The following is a 27473-nucleotide window of genomic DNA, read 5'->3' on the forward strand; positions in this document are numbered from 1 at the left end:
TTATCCAAAGGTAAATTGTCATTACATTGTGCCAATAAAGTAAACGACTTCTGCGTTACTTAAGTTACTTCAATGTTGCTGCAAATGACACATATCTCACCAACACGTGGCGAATTCACTTTGAAATTTAGGTAATATTTTGTATCTCAGAGTAACATTGTAGTGCCTCATACCACAAGATGGTATTTAAAAGGGTTCAGTAAAGGAGCGAGTGGTTTCTCTGTTGCCGTGCCATATACGGTGAAGTTAAAATGTCATTGGGTGTCTCTAAAAACAAAGTTAAGACATTTTTCTGTGGAAAGGAAGAAATCTCCAGAGTAAAGGTTTTTACCTATTTGGGAGTAGTCTTTGATGACAGGGGTACGTGGTCCCCTCAGGTCTCTTTGAAGGTAAATGCTGTGAGAAGCTCCTCGGCGGCAGTGCTAGGTTTTGCGAAAAGGTTGGGAGGGAAACCCTTTGAGGCGATCCTGGCAATTTACAGGGCTAAGACCCTGGCTATTACAAGATATGGGGCAGCAATATGGGGTTTTACTAAACCAGACCGCATACAAACAGAAGAAAATAAATTCCTACGGACACTTCGAGGCCTCCCGCAATCCACAGCTACCCATTCTATCCACCTTGAATTGGGGATAGGGTAAATAGCAGATATAATTAATATAGCCCCCATTCTGCTATGGATTAGGATCTGGTTGAATCCGAATCTTTCCTTAAACCATAAGATCTTAAAGGATTGTATCAATCTAGATAACACAATGGAAATTCAGTGGCTGGCCTACATAAAAATGTTAGCAGTATATTTGGGGAGACCGGAAATTTTCCACAACCCAGAATCTTTATGTAAGTCAGATATTGTGTGGGTAAAAACTAATTTTACTATGCTAAGGGAGGCAGAGCGGGAAGCTACAGAACTAAGTAAACCATTGGTTAGGGGCCATGTTCTGGTTACCATGCCATTAATGATGTCTCCCTATCTGTCTACAGTGACTAATTCCTTACATAGATGGTTACTGACAAAATTCCGGTTTAACCAAATACATACGGTATTGTGGGATTTGCATGGGTGGAGTAGACCTGAAGTTGCAGCTCCGTGCAAATGTGATGACTTTTCCCCCCAAGATACTTTGCATTTTACATTTTTTTGTCCTCTGTACCATGATGCTAGGAAAATGTTTATTCTCCCTTTACTGAAGAATATGAACTTTATTCAGTGTAGACCAGCCTTATTGTTTTTACAATTGTTGGAATCCCCTTTAACTATGTTTTGTGTTGCCAGCTTTTTTGCCATGTCGGTTAGAAGTAGGAGGGCGAGACTGAAAGCTGCACAAGAAACCCATTCCTCCTAAAAACAACTGAAGTACATTACCGAATTGCACTGTAAATGATTGTTAATGATTGTAAAATGAATTTGTACAGTATTTTTTACCTTGTATATACACTTCTTTTAATATTTTTAATTGTATATGTATAGCATACTTTTATGATTTTTATTAATCGAATAAAGTGGTTTTGACTTGAAAAAATAAAAAAAAATGTAATTCAAAAATCAAAGACTAATTTTAACTCCCAATGTCTCAGCTATAAAAGTAAATGAGACATGGAAAGGAAGGCATGAGGTGTGAAAATCTCCATGAAGACACCAGTCAAAAACAGGCAAGATTTGAGGTCTAAGAGATGGGGCAGTAAATGCCCTTAGGGTTCTTTGTTAGAATATTTTTTTTTATTTGCTTCCAAAAAATAATCTGGAAACCAATATAAAAATATTTTTTTCGAACAAAAAACCCTAACGGAATGTACTGCATATTCTCTTAGACCTCAAACCTTGTCTATCTTTGTTTATTACATTTATGAGGTGGTAGAGGGGAAACCCATGCACCTTTTTGAGCTCCATGTGTCTGACTTTGAGAGCCTCTGCTTCCGCCTCCTGTTCATTTAGTTATAAATACACCAGTGACTTGTACAAAAGGCGAATAAATAATAAAGAAAAAAGTTGCATTTTGTTAAACGAAAGAAAAAAACTGCAAAGAAACAAAAATAGTTCTTAACTTTACTAAGTGAAAGAAGGTGCTGTCTTTTGACTAGAAAAAATAAAGCACATAAAAAAGAGGAAAGCTAAGAACAGCGTCAAATTCTAGATTTCAGATAAGAAAGCATGATTTCCTTACTAGCTCAACCCCGGGGGTAACATCATCCAGAATAGCCACCCAGTCCAAGAGCTCTGGGCTCTTATTGTATAGTACAGCTTGCTCGGTCTTTGATGTTCCAAAATAGGCAGACCCAAAATCAACACAGTCCAAGGTTCCGCCGGACATGTTGTGCAGTTCCAGAACTTGCTCAACCACTTTGCACTTGATCGACAAATCTTTTTCTTCACGCCCTTGTAATTTCACTCTGGAAAAAAATATAAAGCAAGATCATAAACGTTTTTTTTCTCGCCAATTTAAATCAATTTTTGCTTCAAAACTCACAAGATGCAGCTTCATCCACAGACGAAACTTAATTTATTAAATGAATATTATTACTATCCAATGGCATACACTGCATTGCATATTGTATTATGAAATCTCTTTAAAAACCCAGACCCCTGATTACTTTAAAAACATTATGCAGGAATCCCCGGATGTCTAGTTGTATTTGTTAGCTCCCGATAAAGTGGCCTACAGCTTTAGTGCTGGTGGCTCCCAGGGCGACAATCTTTGTTTGCACCTCCCCCCCCCCATCCAACTCCCCTAAAAAAAATAATTCATTCTCCAAGAATTCTATTCCTACCACGCTTCACCATTGGCCCTCATCTCTCTATTGCACCTCTTTCACATGCATTTATTTTTTGCCAAGCGCTACTCATACCAGTGTAGAGTGTCAGAGAGCTTTACATCGTACACAAATCATACAGAGCAAATGAATCATGCCTATGTAAATCAGTCTAAAAGAATTGTTACATGATAAGATAGAGCACGGGTACTCATAGTACGGCCCGCGGGCCGCCAGCGGCCCGGCAAGCCTTCCTCGGCAGCCTGCGGACCTATCAGACATTGTACCCGTGTTTTTAAAAAAAAAAAATTAAAGGGTCTTTAAACACTGCCGGTTGCAGCAGCACATGTCTAAGAGACTCTGCTGCTCTGTGGGGGCCAGGCGACCAGTGATAGTCAAAGTGGAACTCCAGGGAGGGGTGAAGAGGTGAAATACAACAAAGCCTCATTAACATGCAAATGGTCTTTTAAAGACCTGTGAAGTGCTCGGTGCAGCTGTGTGTGTGTGTGTGTGTGTGTGTGCCCTGGAAGCTGTCTCAGCCCGGGCACACACAGACAGGGTGAGATGACAGAGGGGGGTAGAGGGAGGGAGGGACAGGGAGGGAGACAGAGGGAGGGAGGGAAATGGGAGGGAGGGAGGGAGGGAAAGGGAGGGAGACAAGAGGGAGAGGGATGGAGGGAGACAGGGAGAGGGAGGGTGGGAAAGGGAGGTAGACAGAGGGAGGGAAATGGAGGGAGACAGAGGGAGAGGGAGGGAAGGAAGTGGAGGGAGACAGAGGGTGGGAGGTAAATGGAGGGAGGGAGAGTGAGGGAGGGAAATGGAGGGAGAAAGAGGGAGAGGGAGGGAGGGAAAGGGAGGGAGACAGAGGGAGGGATGGAATTGGAGGGAGATAGAGGGAGAGGGGGTAGGGAAATGAAGGGAAACAGGGAGGGAGGGAGGGAAATGAAGGGAAACAGGGAGGGAGGGAGGGAAATAGAGGGAGACAGAGAGGGAGGGAGGGAAAGGAAGGGGGAAGGGGGGAAATGGAGTGAGGGAGGGAAATGGAGGGAGACAGAGGGAGGGAGAGAAAGGGAGGGAGGGAGGGAAATGGAGAGAGACAGAGGGAGAGGGAGGGAGGGAAAGGGAGTGAGAAAGAGAGGGAGGGAGACATAGGGAGAGGGAGGGAGGGAAAGGGAGGGAAACAGAGGGAGAGGGGGGAGGGAAAAGGAGAGAGACAGAGGGAGGGAGGGAAATGGAGGGAGACAGAGGGAGAGGGAGGGGGGAAAGGGAGGGGGGAAAGGGAGGGAGGGAAATGGAGGGAGGGGGGGAAAGGGAGGGAGGGAAATGGAGGGAGACAGAGAAAGGGAGACCGAGAAAGGGAGAGGGAGGGAGACTGAGGGACGAGGGTGACAGAGAAAGGGAGACAGGGAAAGGGAGAGGGAGGGAGACAAAGGGACGAGGGAGACAGAGGGTGACAGACAGAGGGAGAAGGGAGACAGGGAGGAGGGAGACAGAGAGGGAGAGGGAAACAGACAGAGGGAGGAGGGAGACAGAGGGAGGAGGGAGACAGACAGAGGGAAAGGGAGAGGGAGACCGACAGAGGGAGAGGGAGGGAGGGAGGGAGAGGGGGGAGGGAGAGGGAGGAGGGAGACAGACAGAGGAGAGGGAGGGAGGGGGAGGGAGACAGACAGAGAGAGGGGGAGGGAGAGGGAGGGAGGGAGAGGGAGGAGGGAGACAGACAGAGGGAGGGGAGGAAGACTGACAGAGAGAGGGGGAGACAGATAGAGGGAGGGCGGGAGTGGGAGACAGACAGAGGGAGACAGACAAAGGGAGGAGGGAGACAGACAGAGGGAGGAGGGAGACAGACAGAGAGGGAGGAGGGAGACAGACAGAAGGGGAGGAGGGAGACAGACAGAGAGGGAGGATGGAGACAGACAGAGGGAGGAGGGAGACAGACAGAGGGAGGAGGGAGGGACGAAGACAGAGAGGGAGAGGCGAGACAGAGATGGAGGAGGGAGACAGAGGGGGAGGGGGGAGACAGAGGGAGGAGGGAGACAGACAGAGGGAGGAGGGAGACAGAGGGAGGAGGGAGGGAGACAGACAGAGGGAGGAGGAAGGGAAACAGACAGAGGGAGGAGGGAGACAGACAGGAGGGAGGAAGGGAGGAGGGAGACAGAGTGAGGGAGAGGGAGACAGAGAGAGGGAGCGAGTGGGAAGGAGACAGAGGGAGGGAGGGAGGAGGGAGACAGAGTGAGGGAGAGGGAGACCGAGAGAGGGAGTCAGAGAAAGGGAGAGGGAGACAGAGAGAGGGAGCGAGACAGAGGGAGCGAGAGGGAAGGAGACAGAGGGAAGGAGACAGAGGGGGAGAGACAGAGAGAGAGTGGGAGGGAGACAGAGAGAGAGAGATGGAGAGAGAAAGAGAAAGAGAGAGAGATGTGTCTATGCCGGGACTGGTGGCTCAGTGGACGAAGGCGTCCGCTGCAGGGACCTGTGTTCAACCTCATGGTCACAGTTTTTTAGTTGCTCTAGCCCCACCCCCTCCCCCACTGATCCCGCCTCATCGGTGCGGCCCTCGGACACAAACCACACTATAAATTGGGCCCCTGGGAGAAAGTTTGTGAGTATCCATGCGATAAGGATTATAGGGCGTAGGAGTCACGCTTCCCATACCAGGAGGCATTATTATAATTTATGTGTGTGGCCTGGAGAAGCACAAAACTTACCACAGTGGTTGGCTTTACAAATATGAATGTATTTCTAGTTGAATGAAACCTTTTTAGCAACATTAGGATAAAGAAACATTGGGGAAAAAACATAACGTTCTAAACTATACCATGTAGTTTGTATGCAGCTCTTTGATGACAGTTCATACCTCACTGTGCTATATTTGGGTTGTAACTTCTAAACTGCAAGTACCAAAAGGAACTCTGTGACAAAAATAGTAACCTGCTGAGCGATCAACATAAAATACAGGTTGGTGATTTGTGTGGTACACATTATTTGCAGAAGGCATATTAACCCTCTGCGCTTTATTATGAGAGGGAACTGTCACTAGACAAAAGATCGCTCTTCAGAAGCAACTTTAACCACCTTGACATATTTATTGTTGCCTGAAAACTGCTGCACACACAAAGAACTCTGCAGCAGGTGCTCTTTAAACCTGTGTTACTTATAAACACTACAATGTCTGTGGCACTTAGGATAAGTGCCAACTCCCTGAGCACAACATCTTAAAAAAACGATTGACGTTTTTATCCAATTTTTTAGTTCCAATAAAGTTTAGACCAAAACTGCTTGGAATTTTCTAATTATTTATTTCATGTTGTTTTCACATGAGTATTGTTTGTTCAAGAGGTTAAAGTCTGTAAATTCCATATTCCATATTCCATTGCTGGTACCACAAATTGTGTTACATCATAACCTCATCACCCAATGCATTTCGGACAATCAGTCCTTCATCAGGGGTATTCAATTGCACCCATGGCTTCAGACTTTTCTTTTGGGTTGCTGTCAACGAACTCGAGAAGACACAGGATCAGCTTCGCATCGTCGGCATCTCTGCAATGCAGAAGGGTGAGTAACCTCTTGAACAAACAATACTCATGTGAAAACAACATGAAATAAATAATGAGAAAATTCCACGCAGTTTTGGTCTAAACTTTATTGGAACTAAAAAATTGGATAAAAACGTCAATCGTTTTTTAGAGGTTGTGCTCAGGGATTTGGCACTTATCGTAAGTGCCACAGACATTGTATTGATTACCTCATTTTATAGTCGGGGAGTGATATCTCTGATGCACACCACAGCTTCTTCACCAAAAAACTAAACGCGGAGTGCGTAACCCGTACCTCAATTTACCTATAAACACAGCACCATCCCAAACGTCAGCACCAGGTGGCAGGGCTGCCCTGGTCTCACCACCCAAGAGCCTGCCATGCTGTCAGGCGAAGCAGGAAGCGATTCTGAACAGGACTGGAAATGGTCTCAGAAGATTGATAGTTGGCTAGATTTGGTAAAAAGTCATGGTTAACAAAATATTGCCAGGGCTCAGATAGGTCGAGCTGTTATGTTGAAGCTGCATCGACTTTCGAAAAGTTTTGGCGATTTGTGTGACCTGTGGCAGCTGTCTCGACCTATGAGATGGGAGATTAGAGGTGTAGGAATCACAGCGGAGAATAGGAACCAGGACTCCTGTGCAGAAGAGATGAGGATAAGTGAGACCGTATGCACCTCTATTGACCAAACCGGTCCAAATTCCATGCTAGCATAAGAGTGTGGTCTGTGAGAATTAAAATGATGAAATTGGATGTACTTGGCCATCAGTTCCCTTTATCAGTGATCCCCCAGCTAGACAGACTCCACTAACCCAGAGGTAAAGCCTCTAAACGTTATTGCATGGAGGGGCCTGATGAGGTAACAATGGCATGGGCTGGTGGATAGTCAGGACAGTGATAATTACTGTTTCTTGTGGTCTGGGTGGGTTTAAAAGAAATATGAAGCTGTAACTAACAAAACGTTATTTCCTGTTGACACTAGTAACCCTTATAGAATTAGGTTCCAAAGTTGGATCTAACAGGTAAAGACCCAATTAGTTGGCTTGTTGGTTCAAATGATTCTTTGTAATCACTATGGGCAATAACTTTAAAAAGGCACAAAGCAGAAGTTATCTGGTACATGCATTCAGTAAAAGATAGCCTATCACCAGAAAGTAATAAGAACATTTCCTCAAAGAGAACTCTATGAAAAAAATACCCAAATGCTCCTTCTACTTATGGTCAATTCATAAAAGCCTTCTTTCTCCCCATACTCTTCCTCTTGAACTATTTAAACAGTATAAATCAGGACCCTTTTGGATACAGGAGGACCTTCAGGTAGCAATATTTTACCACTGAACATCAGTGGTAAATACAAGTCCAAAGGGATCCAGGTCAAGTATGTGAACCAACTGGAATTTGATATATATGCGATTAAAAACTGAATTCAAGGGAAAATGGTAAAAGAGATTCCACACAAACCCACAGAAATTGATCTAGCTGATGAGTTGTAAACAGAAATGCAGTCTGTAGGTATCACAACTGGTGTAAGATGAGAATTTGAGGATTATAAAGCAATAGAGTTAAATCTAGGTTAAGCGTACTATATTCAGTGCAGTGTAGAATACTCTTTAAAATTCACTGAAGAAAAAAAACTACTCTAACCCTATCAACATCAACTTGCCTGTTTGTCCTGCCATAGGCCAGCCCATTTTGTGCTTACACTGACTTATTCTATTTGTCTCTTTTTATAAGAAATTAAGATATTAGTTGTGAGGAGTGCAAAAACCCACTCAAAATTTAAACACAATCCTTGTCAGGGTGAACAACTAAAGTCACTAAATTAACCTGTACTCAACCCTCTAGTAGCTTGGCACAAAAGCACTCAGGCTTAACTTAGAGACAAAGTGTAAATTATTTATGCAGTACTCAAACAGTAATAAGCTGAAAACACAATACAAGAAAAATCCCAAACCAAATTAGAAAAACAGAGTAATTTTTAATAAATAAAGTTCCACCAAAGCAATACAAATCCAATCAGTTGAACCGGAGATATGAGTTTCGAAAGTTTTGGATGACAATAGAGCCAGAATTTACAAAGCTCAATTCGTGGTTAACTGGTCATGCTGCACCAGGGAAGGGTGCACGTTACACCAGCCGCAAAGGAGCGTGGGGCGAATACAGGGACCACATTTGTCCAGCTAAAGAGTTATCTTCTCAAAAGTGCCTGAAGAGTGCCATTGACGCAGGCAGCGAGGAGGTGAATGCTGGTGCAAGTTGCAGATTGGGCATCACGAACAGTTGCTGCAGTAGCGCAGTGTCAGCCAACAATGGTGATTCTTGGCAGTCGACACAGGATGGTTCTGTCAGTGCGAAGAGCAGGTCTCAAGGGAGCATCAGGTTGTGGTCATCTCTGACGGTTGCTGTTGGCATGAAGAGAAGGCTCCACTGGAGCTTCGTTGTGGCAGTCATTGCAGGTGGTCTAAACAAAGAGGCCAGTTCAACAGTTTGGGAGGAGCCCAAAACTTCTGTGTCCCCATCTTTTTTCAAGAGGAGTAAACTCTGATTCCAGCCAGAAGTCCAAGACCTGGGAGGGCACTCCAGAGGCCAAAACAGCAGGGTTCAGGCAAATGCAGGTAGTGTTGTCAGCTGGGCAGTTGGAGGGAGGCTTCTGGAAGTGTGTTGTGTTCCTATAGCTCAAACAAGACGTCAGACAACTGACACTTGGATTCACTTTTGGGGAGCCTGGGTTCAAAGCAAGCAGGTCCAATCTTCCTTCTTCAAACACAGGTCCAGGATTGATCTGATGAGAGGTTCTGAAGGGGCCACTTTAAATGCCTGGTGGCAGTCTTTGTGTGGGGTAATTACCTGATCTACACCCAAAACTGAGGTTTGTCTCAAAACTGACTAGTGTGACAAGGGCATGCCTGGTGTCCGGTTCCTTTGTGTGTGCTACAGTCAGGGTCCTTTAAAGTACAATAAAGACAGGGTTCGTCTCCTCCCCAGCCACCCTGCCAGAAAGACCCTCTCCCCTAGCACCCAGGCCTCTTTTGTCTCTATGTCTGGAAGCAATGCACAAACCACTACAAGAGAGCCATTCACAGGCATGTGGCCCTGGACAGAGGCAGAAAAGCACATTTAGTTTAAGACAAAAAAAGGACCAATTTTTAAATGTGGCATTTTCAGAATAGTAACTTCAAATCCGACGTTACCTTAAAGAGGATTTTAAATTAAAATGAATTTGAGTTTAAACAACATTTCTTTCTCTGGTCCCAAACTGAAGTTATCACTTATTACGTGTAATAAGGTACACTAGTGTTACTATATGGGGGAGACAGCCCTTTAGCATTGAAAAACAACTTTCATAGTTTTCCTCTGCCAGGGCATGTAAAACTTAAAACCACATGTCCCATGTTATAGATATCACACACCATGCCATATGAGCGTGGAGGACATACCTTAAGGGTGACATATAAGTTTTAAAAAGGAAGGTAAAAAGCATGGTTTAGGCCAGGCAAAAGCTTTACTTTGGCAGGCTGAATCGACATTTTAAAACTGCACTAAGGCTGCAGTGACAGACCTGAGAAATGTTTTAAAAGGCTACTTTAGCGGGTGCACGATGAGTGCTGCAGCTGACTAGTACCATTTACTAGGGACTTATAAGTAAATGAAATGTACCAATCAGGTGCTGGCCAATTTTATCATGTTTCCAAGAAACAACACAAGCACTATACCACTGGTTAGCAGGGGAAAAGTGCACAGATACCTACCAGCCAAGAAGAAAAACTGGTTCAGCGAAGGAAGGTAGAGGAAAGCAAAAATATGTGGTGACCCTGCAGAGAGGGCAAGGTAAAAACTCTCTATGACCTGTTCATACTTGGTTTGCTTTCCATCTCACAGGCTCACCTGATGTCTCTCCTAATTCCGCCAGCATTTTCTTTTGACTAACCTCTGATCAGTAACAGCAACCATTTCAGACTACCATAAACTTGTTTCATTTATACACAGCTTTGTGTCTCTCAAACACCCCACCCCTATGTGGTCCTGTTCATCATGTCACCCACATTTTGAATACTTGATATCGACCATCTTGGAAGATTCTACACCTAAGAGCAACCTACTCTTTTGTTGTTTGTAGTTTATTCCAGCATGGGCCAATACCAAAGGCATAAAAGCGCTTTGCAACAGAATCAGACTATGTTACTCGCCCTCTGCTTTACAAAATAAATGCGTTAGTGATTTGCCCAGAATAACAGGATGTTGAGTTGAGGCCAGGATTTGAACCTGGTTCCCCAGATTCCAAAGTCAGCAGCTCTAGCCAGTCGGCACATCTGCTTTTCCAAAAAGTGGATCGTTCCTGTCAAGTTTTCTTCTTGAAAGAAGTGGAACAAGTTTACTTTTGTAGTAGGATCACAGAGAACATGGATGTAGCGTAACGGTCATCAGAGCTTCCGACTTTGGAACTGGGGGGAACCAGGTTCGAGTCTCGGCGTTGACTCAACATCCAGTGATTTTGGGCAAATCGTTTAATCTCTCCGTACCTACGGGGAAAAAATGAATGCATCCTTGTGTAACGTAACTGATGCTCATGTAAAGCGCTCCAATACCTTTGGGTTGACTTTGCACTAAATAAAACTGCAAAACAAAAAAAATGGGGACTGGAGAGAGGCAGGAGTTGGTGAATGGGGACGTTAATGGGCAAAATGTAAGTGATGGAGATTCACATGGAAAGAAATGCTGACAATAAAATGTGCCACAATGCACATTAAATAAAGAGTAGCTGAAAAGAAAACCTTGACTGAGCCTGAACCAACATTTACATCACTCTAGGCCTGTATAAGTAACAAATCTAAAATATCCTCATCAGAGGTTGAGAAATCAGCATCACAGACAAAAGACACTGGTTTCTGTATTTTGCTTTGAAATAGCAGACAAGTGTACCTGTTGACCAAACCCTCCCCTAACGACAATGGGTGGTGTCGAACTCCTACCACTAGAAAGCTTAGCATGATTTCTTGAGGTTAAGCCTTACCCCTAGTCTTTTTAATCATTAAGACATCAGCAGAAAGGCATGGGTAGGGTAGGGGATTCATCTGTCCTGATGAGAGGAGCAAGACAACTGATTTTGCCCTACTAATAATTTCTTATACAGAGTAAGATTCAAAATGCCCCTGCAGGGAAGGAACAAATAATATATTTTTCACGTTTGCTAGCTGTAGTTAGTCCTGTCCCTTGCAGAGCTCTTGAAGACAGATTGATTTGTTAAAAAGGAGAGGTAGTAACTTGTCGGGTATATATATATATCAACATTCTATAAATTAAACGTATATGGAATCTTCCTGGAAAATGTGATAGAGGCCTGCTGCAGCCCCCTGAAAAATATTTGAAGGAAAATCTAAAACATTGACAAATTACTAAATAAATTCTCAACCGATCTTCTATGTCGGCAGCCACAACAAACCCATACATTTGACACTTCAGCAAAATCACATCAAAAAGACACTTCAAACTCAAATAAAATTACAAAGGCTCCACTTTGATTGCATAAAATGTAATGCCAACAACTTAATTGCGGACTTTGAGGAGCGGATTAAAGAAAAAAAGCATATATTCAAACGCTTGCCACAGGATATTGACAAAGAGATTGCCCTGGCGGAAAGACGAGCTGGGCGTAGGCTCTCGATAGAGCTTTTGAAAAACCCGCCTGAAAAAAACCAAGGTTTAAACTTTCCTGCCCTGGTTACACCACTGTCATCTATTGTTTTACCAGTCACCCAGGACTTACTATTTGACATACCCCCCCTGATTGAGCTAGTTGATACCCCTCCAGCAGTCACTGCAGGAACTGGTTTGTCTGTTGAGCACTTTGATGCACCCAGTCACTCATCGAAAGAAAATGTAGTTCTAGATAAATCTTGTTTGCATGTGGATATGCTTAAACCCAAGCCTGGTGTTAAAAGGAAATGGGGAGTTACTGCCAAAAAAGCACAAGCACAAAAACCTGTGAGAAAGCATAGGAAGCTGGGTTCTAAATCATCCTTTAGCCATGCCCCTGCAAAGAATGAAGTTGTAATGCCGAGGGGGGAGGAAATAGCAGTCCAATTAGAAGTGGACTCAACAAATTTGGTGCCTCCTGCAAATTTGGCAGCCCCAGCCAATGACCCAATTTTTTCAGAACCCCCGGGGTTACCCTCTCCTAATCATGATTTCCTGGTAGAAGTGGGGAAAATAATGCGTTCCCTTTTACACCCTGTTGAGCTTAGACTCCAAAAGCTAGCCGACCAACTTGACCATCTAGAGCAAGCTAGCTTGGATAATTTCTTTTCCATTAAATCTTTATTCAAGTCTGGAAATAGATTGCGTGAGAATGGGAAACCCTCACAGTTAGCTAGCAAAGACCAGGAAGTGGTGTTGGTGGACTTGCAATCCCCGCCTGTAAGTGTCACCCCTGTCCAGGAAACCAAAGGGGTGAACAGTAAGACTGTACCCAATACAATTCCCTCTAAAATTAGCACTAACAGTGGGAACACTAAATCCTCTAACAAGGTTAATGGGAGTTGTAATGTTGCTGTAAAAACCCCACCTACCACTACTAGAAAAAATACCACGTCTTTGCCGATTGGGCAAGGGAAAACCATGGCCAAAAGGCCAGGAAATGGTAAATCGCCCTCCAGTAATGGCACTGGGAATAAGGTGGGGCCTACGACTATTACAGGAGTGGGTAGGGGTCCCATGAGGGAGGCCCCTAGCATTGGGAATAGGACCAATACTGTTGCGGCAGTGGAAAACACCCTTATACATTGCCGTGTTCCCCCGGAGGAAGCACCCACAAAACCCCATATAACTAAATTCCTGGCTAAGACTCCTCCAGTACAGCTCACCCCGGACTCCTACCCATATGTGGCCATACTCACTAATGTCCCACCCCTAATGGAGGGTCAAAAAGAAACCTTTGACATGTTAAAAAACAAAGCCATGCACTGGCTTCGTGTCAATAGACCTCTGCCAGGGGGAGTGGACGGCCTGATAATTGGGGCAAGAAGAGTCAACTGGATAGGGAACACCCTAAAAAAGCAGGGGGGTGAGTGTATCATAATTAATTTTCAGGATCCTAGGGTTGTGGGGCTGATAACGGGACCAGGATGGAATATTAGTATTGGAGGGATTGGGGTTGTGGACCTAACTTTCTTCTACCCGAGACCTGTCGCCCAGTCAGGGGGTTGTTGGGAGTACCCGAGATCTGTTATTCCGATTGGGGTGGAGGCTGGTCCCATGGCTGTGCCCACCGCAAGTACAAACATGTATTATTTACCGGCATGTATCCCACAGAATGGGCAGGGACAGATGAGGTGGGGATATTGACAGAGCCCAGATGTTCAATCGCCTCCGGGGGGGGAATGGGTTGGGGGAAGTAACACTGGCGGAAAAATGTCAAATAATGAAGATGAAACGAGTTTAACCTCGGAAATAGAGAATATGTGTGATGGGAGTAATATTGCAAGTCCTGAGGGCTATGTGGGTGAACTAGCTATCCCAACCACCATTAGCATCAAGGAGGGAATAGTTGCTAATTGTACTGATATTGTCGTGGGAGAGAACTGTGATTGTAGGACGCGAGTTGATTTGTTGCCCATGGTATCTACTGAAAAGGGGACTTGTATAGAAAACACCCTGGAGAACTTTTTGTCGTGGAACATAGCGGGGCTGGGGGCTAGATTAGTGTCACAGCAATGGATTGACTTTGTAAGTGGATTCGAAATGTGCCTATTCCAAGAGACGTGGGCTTGTGACCCAATATATTTCCCAGGTTACTTAAATTTTTGTATACCAGCTACGAGAGGCCCCAGGGGTAGACCCATGGGTGGCCTCGCAATTTGGATCAAGCAAAATTCAAAGGTTAAAATAAAAGTGATTGATCTAGGGTGCAAGGACATACAATTATTGAGGTTATCTGTAGGAAAGGGTGGCGTGATAGACATTTACAATATATATGCCAGGGGCACGAGTCTTGGGAACTCTGCCACCTTAGAGGTCCTATCCGCCTCCCTAGATTCCCAGTCACTTGGAAACAGAGTAATTTTGGCTGGCGATTTGAATAGGACATTTGAGCCTTTAGAAAATACTGCACACCCAATAGGAATGGAGGAGGATGCCCTCTGGGGCGTCCCAAATTTAAACCTCGTACCTGTGAAGCGGTGGTCAAAAGACATTCTTTTGTTGAACGCGCTATGTCTAGAGTATGGTTTGAGGGCTCTTAATGGCAGGACTAAAAGCGACCAAGGTGGCAATTGCACATTTGATAATGGGTATAACAAAAGTAGGATCGACTACGTCATCTGTAGTTTTGAGTTATGGTGTGGTGTGGGTGACATGGAAATTGTGGGGAGAGTTGAAAGTGATCATAACCCCCTTTGTGTCTCCCACTCATGGTGGAGGTCCGCACGAACTAATTTAGTTTCAGGTAATGGGAATGTACCTGTCATGACTAATGACTTAAGACGGGTGAGATGGCCGTATGTCCTGGCCAATTTGTCCACTTTGGAGTCCATTAAATTGGAGACAGTCAATGCTATTGCTGCCATGACAAAAGCAGACCCTGTAATACCAGATTCGGTTGAATTAACTGATATACATGACACCTTCTTTTCTGTGATAAAACCGCACTTTACCAAGCCAGCAAAGTATAACAGAAAAGCGCCAATCACTATGGCGTCCTGGTTCAACAAGCAGTGCAGGGTAGCCAGACTGGAGTTGGGCAGAGCACTTAAAAGCAGGGTTAGGGCTACGATTAGCGCCAGTAGGAAACATTATAATGATAGTATCCGCCTGGCCAAGAAGTTGTGGGATGAGGAGTATTGGGAGGAGTTACTCGCTGCTTCAGGGCAGAAGGATTCCAGGCTTTTCTGGAAAACCGTGAAATGGGGAAGAGGGGGTGTCTCTAATCAACCCGACAACAATGTCGATGAGGCATTGTGGGTCGAGTATTTTAAACCCCAGTATGCTGAGAGCAGGGATCTAATGGCCATAGAACCAATCCCCATGATATTCTGTAAGGGTGATTTATTTTCATGCAAGGATGCGGAACATGTAATAGCAAGTTTGCAGGGGGGGAAAGCCCCTGGGCTGGATGGAATCCCCTCAGATATCTTTAAACATGACAAGGCCCAGTGGGCAAAATACGCGACCCTGTTGGGAAATGGCCTAGCGAAAGGGGCTAAAATCCCAAAGATATGGAAGGGGGCAATAATAATACCGATCTTTAAGAAAGGCGATCGGTCACTACCAGCAAATTATAGACCAATAAGTTTGTTGGCCACCATGCAAAAAGTGGTGGGGAAGATGCTGGTTGACAAACTTATGGCCTGGGTAGATGATAATAATGCGTTATCCCCCTTTCAGGCAGGATTCAGACGTGCAACTAGTACGGTCGACCAAATTTTTCGCTTCACCATGTTGCGGTGGGGGACTGTACTCCTGGGCAAAGGAAGGCTCTATGTAGCATTTGTAGATCTCAGGGCCGCCTTTGATCTGGTGCCCAGGCGCACGCTGTGGGAGGTTTTGTTTAAATTAGGGGTCCCACCTGACTTGCTCACGCTGATAATGCGTCTGCATGAAAGTAACTACGCAAAGGTCCAGTGGGGGAGGAATGGGGAATCCACTGCTAACTTCCCAGTTGAGCGGGGGGTCCGGCAGGGATGTGCTATGGCACCCCTGCTGTTCTCCCTGTTCATTAATGGCATTGTGGACAGGATTTTGGACGCAATGGTCGATGCACCTTCGTTAGCGGGCATCAGCGTCCCCATTCTGATGTTCGCTGACGACACCCTGATCGTGTCTAAAACCCCGTCGGGCCTCCAGAGAGCTTTGAACATTTTCGACTCATTTTGTAAGGAACGGGGCCTAGAGGTTAATGTAAATAAGACTAAGTTGATGGCCTTTGGGCAAAAGTGCCACTCTCGACCCAATGTTTCTTTGAACAATATTAAGCTTGAGTCGGTAGATGTTTTCACGTATCTCGGGGTAGAGATATCAAGTAAACCGGGTTGGTCACGACACATAGAGAAGGCGGTGTTGAAACATCAGCAGATTTCTGGTGTACTCAGGGTTGAGCAAATAAAATCTAAAACCAGGCCCATAAAACCTGTTCTCATGGTTTATGACGCAAAGGCCCTGGGCGCAGCCCTTTATGGGGCTGAAGTCTGGGGCTTTGAGAGTCTTATTACCCTTCAGAGATCTGAGAACAGGTTCCTGAGAGGGATAACTAGTCTCCCTCAAAGCACCCCACTCATACCGCTTGGTTTAGACTTAGGTAGAAGATCGCTTACTGACCGTGCCCGATTGAGGCCTATCCTTTATTGGAGACGTTTATGGACAACCGTGGAAATAAGACACTACGCCGAGGGGTTCTTAGCATTAGCCAAACTTGATGTTTTCCACAAAATCGCATGGCTAAAAACGTTAAGAGATGCACTTTTTGAGCTTGGGCTCTCCAAACTGTGGGAAAACCCCTTAGGGGAAGTATTCCCCAGCAAATCCAGTATTAAAGAACTATATTGGAACCACATTGATCAAAAACTTTGGAGAAGCGTAACCTCGGAATCCTTGGGGGCTAGATTCTTGGAAATTAAACATCAGCCATCCTTAGAAAAATATTGGGATACTATAACTCTCCCAACAGACAGGAAATTATTTTTCCAGTTAAGGGCAGGCTCTCTCCCCTTGAGGTGTATGACGTCCAGTTGGAAGACTGGAGGTAGTGCGTGTTGCCCGTCATGCGGGGCCCCCAATGAAAGCATCGCACATTTTCTATTCTCATGTGTGGCTTATGTAAATCCAAGGAAATCTTGGCTGGCCCCAGTTTGTAGGAATCTCGGTGTACTAAGTGGTGTTGAGGGGCTAAGAATTATTTGTTCTTCCACTGAAATGTTCATTGTAGTCGGAACTGCCAAATATTTGGGGTGGGCATGGTCCCTAAGGAGGAGGGCTCTAGCTACCAGTACCTTCTGATTTCTACATCCTCCCAATTTCCTGTGTACGGTTTTGATTTGTAGATAGCAACTGGGAGATATATATGAATCTTAAATTTAAAATGTGGATAACATGTATGCTATGAATTCTATTGTATAAATCCGGGAATGGTCCGTAACGCGGAGGTTTCTATACTGTAACATGCATGTAGTTTCTGCTTTGTATGAAAAAGCTTATATTAATCCCAATTGACAAATAATTTTTTATGTCTGTGTATTATGTATTTTTAACTATAAACTAACTGTTATAGATTGTTTGATGTTTTTAAGAAATGTATGTAATTTATATGTGTGTGCTTTTATGAGTGTACAACTCGAATAAAGCTTTTTCAATCAAGCATATATGATCCTGAACAAAACAAGATTTTATTACGATTAACACTTTAGATTTGGCATGATAATTCAAGATGAGGATGCCAATTTCAGACAGTAGGACAAAATACACAAATGGCAAACAACTCTTACTCAAGGTCTATGCTGTGTTCACTTACATTGCTATTTCGTCAACAACTCTTGGCTGATCCGTGCAGAGATCGATGTTAATCAATTGCATTGTTTTGGGTGCCACCGTTCCACTACTTGGCAGAATATTGATAGGTATATTTCCACTATATATTATCTTGAAGGCACCTGGATAATACAAATATAAGATGTTATAAAGTTAAATAATGAATTTAGTATTAAATAAAACAGATTAAGATTAAGATAGCTATCAATATTTCTCACACCTCTCAGGCCTGCACAGAAAAATGCTTAACATTGCCATATTAGCTTAGACAATTACACATTGCAACTTCCACAGAGGTATCATTTATTAGGACCAGAGAATTAGAAAAAATTCCATTGCTTTATTCAACAATTTTAGAAAAATGTGATCACTGAATGTATGTAGTATTTTTAAATGCTATGAAAATAGTTTGTAAGACATCCTTCAGTAAGACGGGAGAAGTTTCAGCTCGGGGTGGGCGAGACACCTAGACTCGAGCCTTGCTCGACCCAAATGCCCAACTCTGACTGAGCTAGATGGTCCTTTTGGACCCTCGAGCAAAAGCTAGCTAGTCTGAGCTGTCTTCACAAGCAATCCCAAGGACCCACCCCATCCAATCCTTTTTAGCCACAATGATCCGCCAACGCCATCTCTACTTCCAGGCATACCCCTTCTGAGCGCCTAACCCTGACATTTCTAGCATATACGTGATTGAGGGAGGAGAGAGAACTGAGTGGAAGAGACAGTTTAAAGGTAATACGTTTGTGTCATTTTTTACCCTTTCCATAGCAAAATGGTTTGGTCATAATAGCATAACCATGGTCTTTTTTATATCTGTGTGGGACTCCAATACCGTGATGCTGCATTACTGCACCTATACATAATTTAATCCGGTCCCCTTGTATTTTTCAAGACCAAACAGTTGCCCCCCCCAGTCCCACCCATGATGACTTGTCCATCTTATGAATGGAACCCGAAAAGCAATAGGATCCATAGTGTTACTACATAAGAGCTCCCAGGAGGGGTTCATAGGTGTGCACCTCCTCAGGGGTTTCTTAACATAATTAGCGCTGGTATCAAATTTTTCTCAACAAAAGCAAGTCTCTCAATAAAGTTCCATTCATCTGTCAAGGTTTAAGTAATTTTGTGAATGTAATTGTCAGTTCTATGGCGAAGCTAAAAGGTGTATGGCCTATTCGAGCTATGTATTTATTGAAGGTCGCAATAACATTACCTCCAAGAGATGGGGAAGCGTGTATATAATCTAGTCTGGAAAAACTTTTTATGTATTGTGGGTCGGCTCATATTCCACATCTGCCATGTGCCCTTCATCTCTAGGATCACCAGGATTTAACAACATCAGCATTTCAAAGAAAATTTGGCAGTGTTTCATTCACCCCCAAAAATCCATTTATATTTTGTAAATCCATAAACTAATGGGAAGATCAGTGAGGTAAATTCTTCCCGCTTATGTGTTGAGCCATGCAAAATGACAAGATAGTGAGTTCTAGAGCACTCATTGACTCACAAGCAATTATCTGCTGGCCTTGAGCATCTTTCAACAATGGATAAAATTAACTTTGTGTACTTTTACTCGTAGCACATTGGCTCATTCTGATAATCATACATATACAACGGAGCAAAGAGGGAAACATAGCAAGGTCGCCTTCCTCTCAACTAATCACGTTATACAAAAAAGCCCTTGGTATGGCACACACTTCAACACTTCATCTGTATCTAAGATAGTGCGGTCTCTGATGTACATAAAGAAAGACATCCCCGTGCGATTGGCAGGTTCTTGACAATTTGCTCACTATATCATCATCGGCACATCTCCTATGTATGGAAGTAACTAACCAACATCCGAATAAGGGGTGGTTGTCTGTGTGTCTGTGTGTGCGTGTTTTTAGCTATTTATATTGTGTAAACGACACATCTCAAACACCCACGAGGTCCCCAAAGAGAGAGGAGAAGCTTCTTCCTCACAAGAAAAAGTTCAAAATTAGTTGCAAAGACAATAAGCATTTGTCTTTAATTATCAATGGCCGCACTCATGGTTAAAAACACAATGCCATGTTTAGACCTTATTAAGTTTAATAGCCGTACTACTTGATATAGTCTAACTCTAAACATGGCAATGTGTGCCGATGGAGATATAGTAAGCAAATTGGAGAGAACCTGCCAATCGCTTCCTGGTGGTTGCTAATGTGAGGCACTCCCTATGTTTCTTCTAAGGGTGCTCTACAGCTACACGCTAAAGATCCCTTGGCTTATTTTTGTTCTCTTTTCTATAGTAACCCACACACTGGGATGTCTTTCTAGATGTACACTAGAGACAGCACTATCTTGAATATGGATGAAGTGGACCCTGAAATCCTTTTAAAAAGGTTTTGATGTGTGTGCCATACCAAGGGCTTTTTTTATATAACATGATCGTTCAGCTAACCAACCTGTAGACATCCCTGCTACTTAAAGGCAGAACAGTAACTGCCTTCTCACGTTTGTGTCACCTGGACTCAAGCATGCACTGCTATTTTGATGTACTTCATTGAAATACCAATTTAATATGTTTGCAAATTCAATTTAGCAATATTTATTTTCATATGCTTTATGTGCATCGTAATCATACCATCATCATTGCATATTTCGTTTGCATTCAAACAACAGTTACAAAGCATAAACTGTTTTTAACACTCATTAAATAAAATGTTTATGAATCTTCGCCCTTCGCCCAATGCATTTCGGGACAGGCAGTCCCTTCGTCAGGGGCAATAACGATCAGCCTTTGCTATATTACCATCATGACCATCATGACGATGCCGCTGAATGCGTTGTTGCCTGCTTCTCGCGTATTCCAAAGTTAAATAACCTTGACCGTATGGTCTCAAAAGATGGGATCTAACACTATTCTATAGCCTCAGCGTATCTATTCAGAGTTGCGGAAGTTTCAGTTGCATCGTCATGATGATATGATTACGATGCACATAAAGCATATGAAAATAAATGTTGCTAAATTTAATTTGCAAACCTATTAAATTGGTTGTTCAATGAAGTATATCAAAATAGCAGTGCATGCTTGATTCCAGGTGACACAAACCTGGCCACAATAATAGGTATTAGTACATGCTAGGCAGGCATATGGCAAGCATAGCACGCAAAAAGGGTTTAATCTGACTCACGAAGTAATTTAAATAAATAGAACATTTTGACAAGTAGGATTGCAAAATCTCCCCCACTCTACTACATATTTACTTCCCACACATGCACTTGACATACTAGTGTAAGGTTTTGGGGGTTCACATAACAGCAGAACTTCAAAGGAGAGGGATCATTAGACCGCACTCTTTTTATCTGGTCCCATTAAAGATTCCCAAAACAGGATATGCTGCTACACTACAGGTTCTGGGCCTTGCATTACCAGTAACAGGCTAAGCCTCTGTACAAACACTAGATTACCTGGCTTGACGCCAGGCCCAAACCAAAAGTCATAATGCCAGTTTCACATGCAGTCCGGGACTCAGGAGCACAAGCCCATTTACCATGCATGAAACGTTTCCATCCAAACCGCAGTTTTTCACAAATACAGTCTCTAGGTGGCAGGAGGCCACCTTTTAAAAAGATTTTTGTAAGCCTAAAGACAACCAAGTTCAGTCCTAAGGGACTAAAGACTGCAGTACCAGAGTAAACAAGTGTATAAAGTCCATTGGATGACTGTTGTAAATCTTTTTGGCTTTGGAGTAAGACTTCCCTGGCTTGATGTGATCATGAGGTAGGTTTTCCAAGCTTTCACCGGAAACCTGACTCATCCATGCGAGGGAAAAAAACACAGCAATCATCCACTGAGCACGTAAGTGCGCACATAAACTAGCAGGCACATGGTAGGTCATTACTTTCATGCTCTGAAAGCCATCACCAGCTTGCAAATCTGAGGGGAGTGGGTGCAACCGGATAACGAAGACTGTTGTGCTGTATGAATGGCCAATCGCCATCTTGGACCTCAGGAATGGCAGGAGCGCCATCAATGCTGAGAAGACTGCTTTTAGCTGCAACATGTTTACATGCAGGAATGCATCTGACTGGTCTCCCCCGTCCCCCTCAGCAGGATCCCAGCTCCTGAAAGCCCCCAGAACCATTGTGCTGTCAAAATCACATTGTTGAGGAAGTGATCCACTGCCTGGGAGATCACTATTACACACTTGGCAGAGGTGCAACTAGAGCAGAATTTCAGGGGGTGGTGGGGGGGCTAATAAAAATGTTGGGGGGCTAATTCTTCCATCAATAGGTTGAGTGGAGATGCAGGGGCTCTAAGAAGGAGTGAAAAAACAACAAAGCCTCGTTGACAAGTAAATGGCCTGTGAAGTACTCGGCGGCTGCAATAAGACAGACGCCAGACCAGCTAGCCTACAGCAGCTCAGAAACTGTGTGTGTGTGTGTGCTCAGGAAGCTGTCTCAGCCCGGGCTGACACCCACGACGGGGGGAGATGGGGCTGAAGCCCTTTGAGCCCTATGGGCGTTGCTCGCCTGACTCTTGGTTGGAGGGACGCCTTTTTCCAATCTAGCAGCCAGAACCACCACTACATTATGGATAATTGCGGAAGGAAAATAAGATGACTTGGAGTAATTTTATGAGCACCCAAGATAAAAGTTCCAAGCACGAGGTAGCCCAGGCTCTGCATCTGACTTTGACACCACCTCATCATCTAGGTAAAGGTAGAGCGGGACTGTCAGCTGTCACAAACAGGATGGCCCAGTACCAAGCTCTCAGTGAAGATTCGAGGGACAGCATGGGCTCCGAAGGACAGTGTCCAGTGCTGGCAGTGCTGAATTTTAACCAAGAAAAACAGGGTACTTCCTGTGTTCCTCCAGGATGAATTTTCAGCAAAAGGCAATGTCAAAGTCCACCGAGAACAGCCAGCTATTCTACACAGAAGTCAGCACCGAGACACAAGTGAACATTTGTAACTTTTTAGAAGATTGCGCAGAGCTTTTTTCCTCTTTACAAGCCAGTCCCTTTCTAGGTTCAGGACATGCTTCTAGACTGCTCCTATAAGAAGGAGCCCTAGGACGGTGTTGCATTCCAATAATTTCTTAAGGAGATAGAGGCAACCTGGAAGGAGAGAGTGATTGCATAGTCATTCCTCACCACTAAGATAAGAGGAAAATGTGGCGTGGAATTTGTTATGTCACCACCATAGACTTGACCGTGCTTATGCCACATCAGTACATTTATTAATCAAAAGAGATTTATTATGGTCTCCCTTAACGGATTATCTATCTAGACATGCTCCCTGAATACTTATTTGTCTCTACCCTTTCTTTAGTGATTATTTGTTAAGTTTTGATAATGAGACATTGTATTATTTGTTGCCTTCTTCCTTCCTTCTTTCCCCCCTTTACCCCCTCTTTACTCTCTTTTTCCCCTATATGAAAAACTCATAAAAGCATTGTTCATTGGTATAAGGTTCTCCCCTTTATTGGGGTATGTTTTCCATTTGCACTCTTATTATTGGATGCATTTTATTCTTTGTTATTGTTTGCAGATGTAATGATGTTTTACGTTGATTATTTTCACTTAATAAAGCTTTTTAAACTAAAAAAAAAAAAAAAGAGGAAAATGTGGCTAGTAATTGGTACTGGAGTTAAAGGTGCCTCCCTCCCAAAGTGAGATTAGCTCAAGAGGTAGGTTGCTGGTATACGGGGAAGTCATTGGAACTTCTTGGCCTCAGTTAAGGTATCGGAGGGTGTCACTCGTTCTGCTTATGTGCCTCCTCTTTGACTGCATGCTTCTCAGGGCACAGGAAGTTGCAGTCGAAGTCTTAAAGCAAAAGCAACACAAGCTTTGAATAAATGGAATGATGAAGATGGAATATTTGGGGCTAGTGATCAGGTAAGTCTTCAGTGCGATGCTGCCATTTGAGAGACAATCAACTGTAAGGTGGACAGGCTGCTGGCTGAAGTCTTTGCAGATAACAACAGTGCCATGAAAGCCGATATGTCAACATCAAGCTAGTAGTTGAAGGCTCCAAGATAGTTTTCTTTGGCTCTCAAGAATGGAGAGGAGTGCCTTTTGTATGCAGGACTTCTGACGGCATGGAAATCCAGACAAAACTCCGTTCGGAAGTGTGGTTTGGCCACCTCAAGGTGTCCGCTCTAGCTTCTAGGGCTACAATTCCTGGCAATCTTAAGGTTCTGATGAAGATTTGCAAATTGGAAAGGAGGTCAGTAGTCCAAGCTATCACCTCTTAAACTATCTGTAAGGTAACCAGAACTAGCAAAATGTGGGCGGGTGAGGTGGGAGGCAAATAGCACACAAGGATTTGCGGTGTGGGGATGGGGGAATGCTGTCCCGTCATTTTGTGCTGCCGCTGGTGCAAATGGCGTGACTTGGCAACAAAGGGAATGATTAATGGCGCAGGATGTGGCCTTAAATTGGGCAACTCCTAAACGTAGCAGCATTCCAGACAAGGGGGCGTGGCTGGCTATGGTGCAGCAGGGGCACGTGGTTGTGAGGCCCCCTCTTTACCTCAATTATGGATGATTTTAACAATCCGAAAGGTGGCTGAGGAACCATATTCCATCAGAGTACAGGGGCCATGGAACCCCGCTGCGACATTTAGTTCAGTGCTGGAGCAGAAATCATACAGACAAGAGTGAAAATGAATAAAACTTAGAAACCTGACTGCATGCTGGATAAAAGTGAGGACACGGAATGGTACATTTTTAAACTCAACTATTCAGCTGCCAGTATCTTACACTTTGCAATTAGATATATTGTTTTTCAAGCAGAAGCAGCACAATATTTTTGGACAAAACCCCGAAATAAATATTTTCTTTCGCCGACGCAGTTAGACCGGGCGCCCTCAAAACAAAAGTCTTTCCATCAGTGTTCCTTTCAAAGGGATCCGTGCCATTCGGATACATTGTACCTCCAAGTTTTGTCAGTTCCGAACACTGATGCTTAGTTTAGAGAGTTATGGCACCACCGTGTGACTGGGGGAGAGTAATGCAGGACATATTGTGCAGCAAGAAAAAGCCAGGCACAACAAACAGAACGCTCGCGACAAAATGGTTTCTCTCATCTGCGCAGGATCAAGACTGATTTGCATATGCTTGTTTCCGGTCCAGGGAGGACCTGGCCTGGCAGTTCGGGCTGAAGTGAACTGTTCCCATTGGGGGCAGGGTCAAGACTGATTTGCATATGGCTGGGTCCAAACTGGAATAGCGAGCAAAAAAAATATGGATTTAGGCCCCGATCTCTGTTCTGGGGTGAATGCATGACATTGTTCTGCATTCTGTCCATCAATTGTTCTTTTTGCATTTGTCACCCTGAGTGGGACGGGTACGCCCAGACGTGGGTCCCGTGCTCTCCATGCCACTGAGTCAAGTAGTTCGGGCTGGACTGTTCCCAGGGCCGGCTGGTGACATTTGAAAGTGGTGATGCGGAAAATGATTGGTGTACAGCACCGTAGCGAGCAACAACATGAGAGGGGTTCGGGGCGACCCAAGAAAATTTTTAAAAAAGAGTGGCAAAATGGTGCATTTTCATGCAAATTTGAGAAAGCAGAAACGTTAATAAAGCAATTGTGAAAGTGCAGTTATTACATTAATAAAGAGATGTCATATGACATAGGTAGCTGCTGGAAGGTGATTTGTGGAAAGGAGAATATCTCTGGGAATAAAGTTAGGAGGTGATTTGTGGAAAGGAGGAGATATTTGTGCTGTTAGAAGAGTGATGATCAAATAATCCAAAGGACTAGACAAAGACACTGAGGAATGTAAATAGACCCACCACAACTATGCCTTGTACTCCCAAGAGTGGTATGAGCAGGGTAACTACTACCAGGAGACCTACAAGGAGTGACCAGGTGCAAAGGAAATGACTCTGTCAATGCCATGCTGGTCACACACGGAACTAAGTCACAGGTGCGGTGGAATGGTTGCCTAGGTCACAGGCTGCTGAGATATTATAGAGTCCACCTTGGTTATGGTGAGCTGTGACGAGGAAGCTGCACGCTTGTGTGTGAGTTATCTAGAGTGGGGTGGAGTTGGAGGGTTCAGTCAGTGGAGAGAGGCACCGGAAAATGTGACCCAGATGAACACTGGGCGCCCAAGAAGCATGAGGGGTGGGGAATTTGTGTCAGGGCGCACAGTTCTTAGGATCCTTGCTAGCCGTGTAAACCAACATGATGGGCACCCCTACAGAAGGTAATAAGGGGTATCCGAGTCTCCCATATGTATCACAGATATTCATTGGCTGTGGGCTAAATCGGGTCTTCTGAAGGATTGGGGGCCCTCCGAAAGGTTTGGCTCCCCCAATGCACCACAAGCGCTGCAGGGGCCTGCGTTACACTCCTAATCCTTGCTAGCACGGCCCACACATAATTCTTCTCTGATGCTTATAGATATTGGTAATTATCACAAATTTGAACTGCTACAACATCAAGATCACAAAAGATATTTCTCTTCTGTGTATATTACCTCTTGGTTTGCGGGTAAAATTATCATCTTTCCTCCAGTTCTACCCAGTCAATCGGCTGTTTGTCAAACAGAACAAAATCTCCAAGTCACTAATGGCCCACAGGCTTCTTAATTTGTTCTGCCGATTTTCCCTGGGCAGGGCAGTAGGTTGTGCAAGCGAGTTCAATACCTCACTCTGTTATCTATTTCAGTTCTAGCCCATTCCAACACGCCATCCTCTTAAGGGGGGATTGCTAAAACATGGAGAGTGGGATGTAGTACCGAAATAAAATGGATAGAATTGTAAGTTTAGTTAGAACAAAAACAAAAGCTAAGTTCTTTCATTCCAAAGATATTTTTTATGAGCTCTGCAATACCCCCGAATGCGCACCCTCGGGAAACTCCCTAACACTATAAGCGCTAAGGTTTATGCCACCCTGCACATTCTTTTCTTCTCACAGCAGAGCTTATTTTTATTAGAATAATATTATGAGTTTGTTGAGCGATGACTAGGAGTCTATTCATTTCCTGACGAAATAATAACCTTTATTTATAAATAAGCTACCTAGAAGTGAATTGTAAAGTGCAATTTAGGTGCATATGTATCTAAAATAATATATTTCTACAAATACTGCATTTTGATTTTCTCACATAAACGGTGGAGTACACTTTCAGTAGCAGTTCTGGAAAAAAGTTTTAGACTCAGAAGGTTTAATATTTCTCCTGACATAAAGGATTCTGAGCAGCAACAACCATACAGGATAAGTGCTCCCTAAGGGACCAATCCACAGGTTACAGATTTCTGCACTTCAGTAAAACCGAGTCCTGGACCAGATTGTGTGTAACCACCAGTTTAATCCTTCAGCGCAGGCGCACTGTTTACCCAAGCTCCACTAACTAGGGGAAATATCGGCTGTGCTGCAACTGATGAAGTGAAATCCTAATACCTACATGCATTAATAAGAAAGAGACCTCTTTTTCCGTTAACTCAGATACTGAGAATAGCAATTACCACTTTCACACAAAAAAAATGTTGTTCCTAAAAATAATCCACAAAATAAAACAACACACACCAGCTTATATATGCAAAATGAACTCACACTGCAACCATAAAAACGATACCAAGTTGACATATTTGCAATATGATTTTAACAATTACTTTTTAATGCTTGTTGGATTCAGTGTCCGTTTAGGGCTGTTTTCAGTTCCAGTTGCACAATTGCGACCATCAAAGACCT

At 43.9% G+C, this 27473-nt stretch overlaps 1 protein-coding gene across 1 annotated transcript in view; it reads right to left on the reverse strand.

Moving 5' to 3' along the window:
- The window catches only part of CFAP47 (cilia and flagella associated protein 47), a 2734468-nt gene that overhangs the window by 2652248 nt on the left and 54747 nt on the right, over positions 1-27473 (reverse strand). The window contains exons 4-5 of the mRNA XM_086934611.1: positions 17783-17921; positions 2166-2391 (exon numbers count right to left, since the gene is read on the reverse strand). Of these exons, the coding sequence (XP_086790737.1) occupies positions 2166-2391; positions 17783-17921 (365 nt within the window). The remainder of the gene's footprint in view (positions 1-2165; positions 2392-17782; positions 17922-27473) is intronic.

This window comes from Lissotriton vulgaris, chromosome 8 (genome assembly GCF_964263255.1).
Source record: "Lissotriton vulgaris chromosome 8, aLisVul1.2, whole genome shotgun sequence".
NCBI classification, from domain to species: Eukaryota; Metazoa; Chordata; class Amphibia; order Caudata; family Salamandridae; genus Lissotriton; species Lissotriton vulgaris.